Source organism: Condylostylus longicornis, unplaced genomic scaffold, assembly GCF_029603195.1.
Source record: "Condylostylus longicornis isolate FDR11 unplaced genomic scaffold, ASM2960319v2 ptg000010l, whole genome shotgun sequence".
Classification (NCBI taxonomy): Eukaryota; Metazoa; Arthropoda; class Insecta; order Diptera; family Dolichopodidae; genus Condylostylus; species Condylostylus longicornis.
The window spans coordinates 12,352,052-12,364,117 of record NW_026577979.1 but is presented as its reverse complement, the minus strand read 5'-3'; the positions used below and the strand labels follow the sequence as shown (position 1 = coordinate 12,364,117).

The window sequence follows — 12,066 nt, the reverse complement described above, 5'->3', positions numbered from 1 at the left end:
ATTTATATTCTTGACAACAATTGGTTATACATTAATATTAAAAATATAATTAAATAATTCAATTGCATTTTCAAAAACACCTTCACTTAATATCCCGCCCAGATTTTCTATATACTTTCTACATTTTTTTTATTCTTTAATTTTTTTTTTTAATTTTCACAAAATATTTAATTTATTATGTACATACGTATATATATATAGCACAATTTAAGATTTTTGACATACGTATATATTATGAAATTTTGTAAGTATAAAATGTTATTTTAATATTTCTTTTATTACAAATTAAGAATTTTCTGTATAGTTAAACGTAAACGATCAGAAATAGATGAACAATAACGTAAATATACAAAATATATGTACTCAAATTTTGTACATTTAATATTTTTAATAGTTTAGGTAACTATTATACATTTTGTACTTATTCAATGATGCTATTCATTCAGAATGATGCTATGAATTCAAATTCATCATTATCCGTATACCATTTCGAACACAACACTTAGCATTCTGTACATTTTAGAGTTTGAAATCATTATTAATACTCTGTGTACACTTTTTTTAATTACAAAATGTAATCGAACTCATACATTCTCATAATTTACCATGATCAAATTGTAAAATAAATGAAATTTCTTTTATTTTACAGTACTAAATTTACATTCTTTGCTCAAAAAGGAAAATGTTGTACAATGAATGCGGTTTTGAAATGTATGAAAAAATAACATTGGACCCTTATGTTTAAAACAATATTATTGGTCTACTAAGTAATATTGATAAAATAAATTATTCTCTATTGGTTTTATTAACTACTATAATTGAGTAGTTTTACTTTCATTTTAAGCAAATTAACCCCAAGTGTAGTAAATCCCAATGCAACAATACATTTCACATGCCTATAATTACTTATTTAACATAGTATATTATTACTTATCAAAAATTTTTAACAAATATCACGACACTTTTAAGGGGTCAATCTTAAACATCATTTAAGAAACATGCATGATACATGTATCTAATTGAAATTAAGAATTTGGTTCCATAATATTCCATAAACATTCGAAATGAGATATAAAATAATATTTTTAATAACAAAGAAATTATCTGATTAACCATTCTTTTTAATCTTGTTCTCTACATAAAATTAAAGAAATTAAACAGAAAATGTAGATAAGTAATCGTTTCAAAATTTTAAATTCAAATTGGAAATTTAAATAATATATCCAAAAGAAAATAAGAAAATAATCGAATATCATATTATCATAATTGATTCACATAAAACAAATTGAAAGCAAATAAGACTTGCCGTTGTTGTTATGAATAATAAATTTTCCTGTGTCACTTATACCATGGCATAAATTAATTATATTTCAATCGCACGCTTGCAGATCATCAAAATCACTTTTAGCTAACGTTTTAGACATTGATGATGACTACCGATGTAATCATAGATGTGCAAGTGCAACGTTACCACATCAGCCAACTTATTATCGTACAGTTTACAGGTACAAATAATATTTCAGATACGAAAATAACTATAAGAGGAGCTTATTTAAATAACAATTAAAAAAATTAATAAGAATATAAATTTTTTTTAAATAAATTTTATTTTAATTTCCTTTTATAATTCATAAACATTAAAATTATATATATTTTTTTTTCTATGTAGACAAGGAGACGAAGGAAGTGTTGGCCCTATAAATGTTGATCCAAGAATGCATGAAGCGATTTCACACACTTGCCTAAGTTCATCAGCTGAATACGAATTAGCTCTTATATTAAAAGAATTAAGGTGGATAACCGATCAGGTATTGTGATCAAAAATTCAAAATTTAAAAAGAAAAATCATTATTTTCACTTAATATGTGTTTAAAGTACATAAGTATATTTATTTAATCTAATAACAAACACCTAAGAATAATATATAGGAGTATATACATGAATTGGAGTATTTTTATATCAAATTTTATCTTCATTTTAAAAATATTGAATCGAATAAATAGTTTGATATTAACCAATCTGAATTTCCAGAATTTGAAATTAAATTATTTATCAACTCAAATTGCTGGTACAGTTTTTTTTTTGAATTAATATTTAATTTCTAAATAATAATAATTAAATATATGCACTGTAAAAAATTGTCTGAAAATTACTACAATAAGTAAAGTAATGTTCAGTCGAATTTTCCAAATATAGTAAAGTAAATATTACGGGATTGTTTAGAAATTTTACTCGACCAGAATGGAAATTTTTGGAAAAATGGAGAATATGAAATTTTGCTAATTACTACTAATTTTACAGTAAAATTTACGATATTTACATATGGAATGATAAATTCACTCAACATGAGATCAATTAGCAAATTTATTTATACAAGTTATTAATTTAATTATACAAGTTAAATTTTTGTTAGAATTTTTTAATTACTTGATTGCATAATTATTTGCACTAATGGAGTTTTTTTAAATCTTAAATTAAAAATTATTGTAGTAATTTTAAATAAAAATTTTTTATAGTGCCGAGAATATTTTATTCCCAAAATCATTGCTCTAAAAGAATGCTTGAAGAAAACTTACTATCGAACTAGAACTGTGATAAAATCAAATGTGATAATTATGTTGTATATGGTCAATTTTAATTTAAAATATGTTTGTTGCAGATTATAATTTAATTTTTTTACATACAGCCTTTTATATATAAATACTAAAACTTTGGATGGCATAATATAAAACAAAAATATTTTAAATGGTTACAAATTGTAAAAAAAAAAAAAAAATTACATTTGTTTCAATTTGAATATTTTCGAAATTACACACAAATATTTTACGATCACAAGCAACCACATTACTTATTAATTTCGAATTTCTTCTTTGAAGCTTAAAAAAGAAGACGAAAGTAATGACGTTACACGTGATTGGAAATTTGCTGCAATGGTAGTGGACCGATTGTGCCTTATAATATTTACGTTGTTCACAATAATTGCAACACTTGCTGTATTAATTTCAGCTCCACATTTTTTGGTAAGCACAAAAAATTAGAAAATAATACAAAAAATATTGTTTTACTAGAAAACAATATAAAATAAGTATATAGTAATTTCAAAATATTCATACAACAATTATTTAATTTATTTAATTTCAGTTCGATTAAACATAAAAACAGTAAAGAAAAATAAACATAAAGAAACAATAATAATAAAATTTATCAAAAAAATAATTTATAGAAAATATTTCAATAACAAAAAAATATTCTAGTTCGATTTTTCAAATTATATAATAATAATAAATATTTCTAAAATGTGGAGAGTAAAAAAAAATTAGTTATCAAATTAAATATTTTAATTTTATAAACGAATTGACATTTTGCGCGCTTATTATTATATGATTACCATACACACTTACATACAATGTTAAAATGTATACCACGATATCGTTATTAACCTTAAAAAAAAACCAAACACATGACATCTGGCGGGAAAATTTTGCAACATTTAGTAAATGGAGAAATTATTTAATAACAAAATAATTTTAATACAACGATGAACAGAATATTACCGATAATAATAAAAAAATTAAAAAAAAAATACTGTAAAAATTTGAAAAAAAAAAAAATTAAATTGTTTTAAAAATGTGGAATACATTTTTATATGTATAAATTAACGTATATGTATATAAAAAATATATGTAAGAAATTTTCACCTATTATTTGCAGAAAAATGACAAGACTGAATTGAACTTATAAGTATTTTTCATATTTTTTTTTTTGATTTAATATAATTTTTAAAATATTCTTAAAGCTATTGAATTCAGCCCTAATTTTGTTTTTCATTTTGAAAAAAAAAAATATTTAAAATAGCGTATGTTTTCAAAAAAAAAACTATGTAAAAATGTATTAACAAAACAGGTAAAAGATAACCTTAAAAATATTTTATGTAATTAAAATGCAGTTACTATTAAATTTGATGCCCAAAAATAAATATTCAAATACTTTCAAAAAATTATAACATGTCTAATTCTCAAAATAAAAAACCACATAAGTGACACGATTATCTTCAAATTAGTTTAAAATACCGAAATTCTATTTATCCCAATCCCAAAATGCAGGTCATTCATATTGTTTTGTTCAGGGTTCGGGAACTTTTTTCCAATTCCTTTGGGGATATTTCAAGCTTTATGCTTGGGATAGAGATATTATAGTCAGAAGAGTAGTGAGGCTTGAATAACTCGCAAATGACTGCGATGGTAACGGTAGTAATATTATTTAAATGATTCATTCGCAAATACAAAATTTGTATACATTTTATGATGAACAACAACATTTTACACTCTCTATTTCTTAATATTGTATTCAAAAATATTAGTTGTAACATTAACTTGCATATAATTTTAATAATTAAGATATTATGTATAGAATACAATTCTAAATGTAATTACAAAATATTACTGAATCTCTTAAAATATTTCCAAGATTTTGAATATTTCAACTAAAGAAATCTTAAATTCCTTGATTAAAGATATACAATGTAAAATTGTCAATTAAATTTAAAATAAAAATGATATAAATATTCAACTTTATAAATCTAATAATATGCAAAAATTCAATTTCTATGTTGCTCATTTGAAAAATATTTAATGAATTAATTAAATAAATGGCACACTTATTTATTAAATTCAACAAATCTAAACTGTTATACTAACATGAAATGTAAAATCTTTTCAAAATTCAATATTATACTACAATGTTGTACACTGCAGTATAATATTTAGATCTTAATTTCTAGTATTGTTTACCCTATGATTTATTTAGATCAATATATTATTTTGCGTGAAGCGATACTCTGACAAAAATTTAACATTTCATTGAACAGAATTTAAGTGATAAGTATTATTTGTGATCATTTCTAAAACATTGTTTACTAAAATTTGTCATATCAGACAAAAAAACAAAACTTTAAAATTTTTAACTTTACTAGTTGATTTGGAAATGTTTTACTTAAATTTTACAATATTTTAAATTAAATTAGTATAGATATGCCACAATCTCTGTGAGAGATTAAAAATCATTCACTTATAACATACAGCAAATCTGTAGACCTTCTAAAATATTATATGAATTTTTGGAACAAATTAAGTTGCATGAAAGAATATTTTCAAGCTTAAGTTTTATTATTAATTAAATAGAAATAAATCCAAAAATAAAATTATATTAAAAATAATTAATTCTCGGAACAAAAATAAAAATATTAATAAATTCAAATACGTCCAGTAAAATACATTTTTACACTATTCGTTCAGTGTATTCTTTTTAATTAATTCTGTATCTAATATCTTTTATCTGTTTTCTAATTAATTTAGTAGAAAAATTAAAATATTAAAAGCAATTACTTTATTATTTTATTAATAAAAAAAAAAACTTGTAAACATAAAATATCAAATAAAATTCAAACACTTGAAAACAATAATAGAAATGAAACTAAAATAAATAATTATAAAGAAATTTTTTTAGGAGAATATTTAAAAGAAAATGAAAATTCTATATGAAAATACCAGAACAAAAGCAATCAAATATGTCAGATAAATTAAAGAGAAAAAAGAATTAAAATTAATTTATAAAAACAAAAACCTTTAAATGAAAAATACATATTTAAAATAAGTAAAATAATAATAATTAAATTTAAAACAAAATCCATAATAATAATCTAGAAATAAAAAATAATTTAAATAAAATATATATATATATATATATATATATATATATATATATATATACTAATGATAAAGAAACATTTCAACCTAACAATCAACTATAATAAAACACAAAAAAAAAACTAAAAAAAAAACAAACCATAAAACTAATAAGTAAATTAAAAAAAATTAATAATTATAATTAATAAATAAAATAAATAAATAAGTAAAAGAAAACCAGAATGTGATTTCAAAATAAAAAGTATCAGAAAATGTGAATATGCATTTTATGAAGATTTAATTATATAAATTAAAATATTATATAGAACAAAACAAGAAAAATATAAAACAAAACATAAAGTGAATTCATAATATTAAAATTAAAACTAAGTTTAGAAATACAAGTATATATATATATATATATATATACAATACATTTAGGTACATTATTTATAACAAATGTAGGGGCAATAATTATAAAAAAATGTATAAAAATAAATTTAAACAAAAAGAAAAAAAAAAACAGAAACCAAAAGAAAAACACAAAAGCGCAAAAATTTCAATTAAGATCTAAAATAAAACAAAACTGCTATAAAAATAATTAACGGTAACTATAAATCTGTTAATATAGTTTTTAAAATTAAAACAAAAAAAATATTAAAATTTTATTATTATTATTATTATTATTATTATTATTATTGTTATCATTATTATTATCATTGCTGCTATTATTATTATTATAATTGTTATAAATTACTATTTTCATTATTATTCTTAGGTATTATTTATTATATAATTATTAGCAAGTAGAAAAATCATTAAAAAAATTCAATAATATTAAAAAATATATTTATATATGCAAAGATGTTATAATACAACAATACTGTGGCAATTAAAGTTATGACCCAGGCGAGAGTAATATTATATTTATTGAAATTATAGGTAAACTAACTATTAAAACTTTGACTCTTTAAACGTTTCCTAATAACTCAATTGAAATTGATTGTCAATATTCATATACTTATATTATATTTCATTCATTTTACACAATGACGGATACAAACACGCAGTCACTTGCAAGACTTTTATGAGATCAAATATTTGTATACAATAGTCAACCAATGATATTATGTGACATAATTTTATGGAAATAAAATTTCATGCTTGAAAAAGTAAACAAAAGTTAACACAGTTTCAAAATATTTACAATTTTCTTTAATATTAAAAATCTCATCTACTGTTAACTTTCTATATAAAAATCTATTTAAAAAATTTTACAACAGTTATAGAATATATTTGTCAAATTCAAATTAAATATCTACTTTCTGAAGTTTTGTGTCACTTACATTGTTCATTAGACTCAAGGACATAAAGGTGAAATAGACAAAATATTAATATATATACACAACATAATATTATAATTGGGCAACTACTACACAATAGAAGTAAAAATAAAATTTGAGGAGTGCTTATAAATGTTTACTATTTCACATTTACTAAAATTATGCATGTCGTAAAATTCCTATAACAAAATAAATTTTAATAAAATTTTTTTGAAAGTGTTCTTTAAAGTTGAAACTTCAAAATTACTATATATTCATAATTTCAATAGGTATAATCTTTTGAATGCTGTAGCATTACTACAATCCTGGAATTTAATTACCGCACTTCTTGCATGTATACTTATATGTTTTATACTTCCAATTGCAGATACAATAATGCAAAAAAAAATCACACACACACAAAATTGTTCAGCTTTTTAAGTAAGCTATAATAGCTGCCAAAATAATTTTCAAAAAAACGAAAAGATTAATACGCGAAATTAAAAAATTCTTAAATAAAAATTAATTAAAAAAAATTTATTATATGGAATAAAATGTACAAATTTTTAATTGAAAATTATTTTTCTTTAACAATATTTTCACAAAACAAATTTATAATTAATTTGCTTTAAAAATTTTTCATTCAAAATTTTAAAAAATAAATTAAAACACTAAAATAACCAAACTATTTTACATACACATATTATAATGTAAACAATAGATATTGTAATGCAAAAATTTTTAAAATTAACTTATAATTTTAGTCGCCCAATAAACTACAACTTTTCAGTATTTATTTGTATTTCATATAACACATTCCATCCAATATTATTGTTTCTGAGTTAGTGATAAATATATTATTAAATGCTAAAAACAAAGCCATTCTTATGGTGAAATGCCTATAATAATAAAAGAAATTTCCTATAATTTACTTTACAAAAGAATTGAACCCTTTTAAAGAATTAATCTTAAACTGCTACTCAAAAACAAAACTATTTAATTTCGCATAGTAAACTCAAATTTTTTTATATATAATTGCCAATTTTTGTTTGGACTTCAAATTTGATAAAGCATATAAAACTTGGTTGTTTTAGAATTCAATAATGATATTTAATTATTTCTAGGTTCTTCACTTATTGTAAGTGAAAATATCTAAAAAACAAAAAACGTTTTAATTAATTGCTCCAATTAAACTAACAGAAAATTTGAAAAATAATCCAATATTTTATAAAATAAACAAAAATTTTCTTCCAAACTCGTCAATGTTTTTCGAAAAGAAATAAAATTAATGAAGTTATTACTTACCTATGTCAAGTGAATATAAAACTATTTATTAGAACCCTATATACCTTGATAAATTTTATTTATAGAGATATATTCGTAAAATATTTACCATTTTTTATTTATTAAAGAATTGTTAAAATTTATTACATCATTATGTAAATTGTTATTTGTATAAAATTAATATTTTCCTTTTCTAAACGAAATAAAGAATCGATTGATAATATCGATAAAAAAACTTGATAATATCGATCAAATTGCAATTAAAAATATTGATTTTTGAGCAAATTTTATTTTAAATTTAAACCTTTGTCATTTTTTTTATAAAATTACTTAATTTATTTGAATATTTCAATTAATGAATCGAAAAATGAAAAATAAGTAATAAAAATATTTAAATATAGTTAAAAATAAATCACGTAAAATGCTGTGATAAATCAAGACAAAAAAGCCAACAAAACTTAATTCAAAATGAATAAATACGAACTTCTTAAAAGAAAAATACTAAATATACTAAAAACTTATTAAGTATTCTAATTAAATTATAATATTAAGTTTGCGCAAAAATGATTTTAATACAATCAGATCATAAAATTTTCTTTGATTTTTTACAATTTTGTAAAAAAATACGTACATTTTAATTAAAGTCATGCAAAAAATATTCAAGAAGATAATTCAGTATTCAATAATTCATTCATTATTGAAAATTCAATTCAAAACACAACTTCTTTAAAATTGTATGTATCTAAGGTAAATGATCCAACAAATGAAAATGCTACTTTTAGAAATCATTTATATCATATGCCAAAATATATTGATATATTGCATACATTTAGGATGAGCGAAACTTTGACAAAAGCATAATAGTTAAATTGGGTGGTTAAGTAAGTGAGTTAGAAAAAATAATAATACTTTATGATGTCATAGCATTTACCGTTAAATTTTCGGTTTTCTAGAAAATTTAAATAATTTTCAAGGGAGTTGGGTTTGAATAAAATGTTCCGCTAACGAAATAAATAATTTAATAGTATCTAAAAGTTATTAAAATTTTATACTTGTGTAGCTGCTTCTGACTAGGAGAAAGACGGTATCAAAAATTTGAGAAAAAAACGGATCAGGATAGCGGTTAATTTTTACAGGCTTATTAAAGTCTCTGTTTCAAATCCTGATAATATTTTATACAAAAATATACGATATTTATTCGATCATAAACTCACACATTCAAAAAAATCCTAAAAAAAAATCCAGAACATTATTTTTACAATAAATTAATGTGTGCCGTACGATGAATGTAGGGTTTATGGTAAACCTGAATAATATATTTGATAATTATGTAAAAGAATACTAAATATCTGATCTTCAATATCTAATTTTTATTTTATTTCAAAGTATAATATGTACGTAAAATAAATAAAAGAAATAATAAAATAAATGAAAATTTTATGATCACTTCAAGCCAGCTATAATAATTAATATTTCTTCATTCTATTATTAGCCCTCTAATTTTAAATTTTTTTGATTTCATAATCATTACCTATAACAAATTACCAAATAATGACTATATAAACATACATATATATAAAGTTTTATAATTATATTACATGTTAAATTAAAAACAATGAAAATTTCACTGGTATACACCAAAAAAAAACTATACTTAATAACAGAAATACAAAATTTAATATGAAAGTTAAAACACTTTTCCACAATTATATGTAAAATAAAATCTATTCAGCAAACTATAAGACATTGAAAAAAAATTTATATTTAATTATCATTATAGTAACAGAATCTTATAAAAAATAATAATAATAACAATATAAATTTTAATAATGCAAAATATTATGAAAACAAAATTTAATGTTTGATCTGATTTAAAACTTTAATTGTTTTCAATAATAAATTATTTTCAATTAAAATGTCTATAAAAAAGGAATAAATAATGTTAGAACTGCAGTTAAGAAAAACGTGATATTTATTAGAGAATGACAAAAAAAAAAATAAATAGAAATAATATGCAAAATAAAAAAATTACAAACCATACAAACATAAAAAAAAATTCTTATAACTTTTAGTCTTAAACAAAAAATTATTTTAGAACTTTTTAGAAATTTTTAGAATTAAAATTCAGTTTTATGTTACACTACTGAAAAAAAGCTGCAATATCAGAAATATTTTTTTGTTCCTTCTTACTTTTCGAATTAAGGTATTAAACAATTCTTTCATATTGTCCTATTTTGTTAGGATGTTAGTCACACTTTCAATTATGACTACGACCGGTTATGAAAAAATCAGTTTTCTTTTATTTTCAATCTCAATTAACTATAAATAATTAATTTAATGTCCTTTACATTTAACATCCTTTCTTCAGATTTGTAATTCTTATTTTCACTAATATAAATATACTATATGAAAAATATTTTGAAAAATATTATGGAAATGGAAGTATGCTTATTAATAAATTATTGTACTTACATTAACTCAAAATAATATGAAATTATTCTTATTAATTTTGCAAATGTCATTTTATCACAAATAAATCAAAAATTGAATTTATCAGCTTATCAATAAAAATATTTTTGCCTAAAAAGGCTATTTTATATTTTATTTTACATCTAAAATATTATGATGTATATGTATGTGTATATATACAATAATTCATCACTTAAGTTAAAATCTGAAGTTTTTTTTTTTCTAAAATGAGAATTTCTAAAATCTGAACTTTTAAACTTAATAAATTAAAAATTTAATATACTTTTTATTCTTGACTTGTTTAAAATAATCTGAGAATCATTAATTTCGAGTCTGGTGAATTTCGATCAGAATTACAGTCCCATACTTACTTTTCGGATAAATGACTTTTTCGTTAAAATTAAATGTCGATTATCGAATTTTGTTAAGATCCGTTGTATTTTAAGAAAGTTTCTTGGATTGTGCTTGGATTTTGTTGAATTCAGTTGAATTTTAAGAAAGACGAAAGAACTTTTGACTCATACAGAAATTATATGTGATCTGTGAACTATTTAATTATTAATTTTCTGTTTTAAACCTCATTTAATTCAATTCAACTTAAAAGTTTTGCTTCTAAATTATATTTTCACTTAATCTTTAATGTAATAATAATTTTCACATGAAAAAAAATTAAGAATTATTGCGAACAGCAAAAAACAAATATCAGCACAAATAATTCTGTGCCGATATAATGATAATAATAGATAAGCAACTTTTAGAGAGAAATACTCTTATTGATTAAAATTTATATTTATAATAATGCATACATTCCAAAGTACATTCAAAAAAATATAGTTTCTTTTTATTATTATTTTTTTGTAAAATTTTAAATTTCTATCTACGTAAATAAATTTTGTAAATAAAATTAAAACTTTTATTTAACATTTAAATTTGCAAAAAAAAATTACAAATATTTATTACATTACATACATAAAAATACATATTATAATATTATTATAATATATAGGAATAAAACATCAAATATATTATTAGAAAATTATATTAAAAAACCAAAATGTTGTAGATTTTATATAATATACCCTCATATATTACATTAATTATTAATTAATTATTAAATTGCATATTATTTATAATGGAAATGACAAATACCTTAAGCGACGGGATTTGAAATGAAGAACATTTTTAATCTATATATATACATATATACACATATACTTATATATTATAAATACAAGCATATATATATATATATATATATAAATACATAAATAAAATAAAATTAAAGAAAAAATGAAATTTATATATTA

At 20.2% G+C, this 12,066-nt stretch overlaps 1 protein-coding gene across 1 annotated transcript in view; it reads left to right on the top strand.

The window, feature by feature from the left end:
- The window catches only part of LOC129618649 (neuronal acetylcholine receptor subunit alpha-7), a 234,127-nt gene extending 229,628 nt beyond the window's left edge, over positions 1-4,499 (top strand). The window contains exons 11-14 of the mRNA XM_055533529.1: positions 1,389-1,505; positions 1,670-1,808; positions 2,877-3,020; positions 3,142-4,499. Of these exons, the coding sequence (XP_055389504.1) occupies positions 1,389-1,505; positions 1,670-1,808; positions 2,877-3,020; positions 3,142-3,150 (409 nt within the window). The 3' untranslated portion in view covers positions 3,151-4,499. The remainder of the gene's footprint in view (positions 1-1,388; positions 1,506-1,669; positions 1,809-2,876; positions 3,021-3,141) is intronic.
- Positions 4,500-12,066: the final 7,567 nt, after the last annotated feature.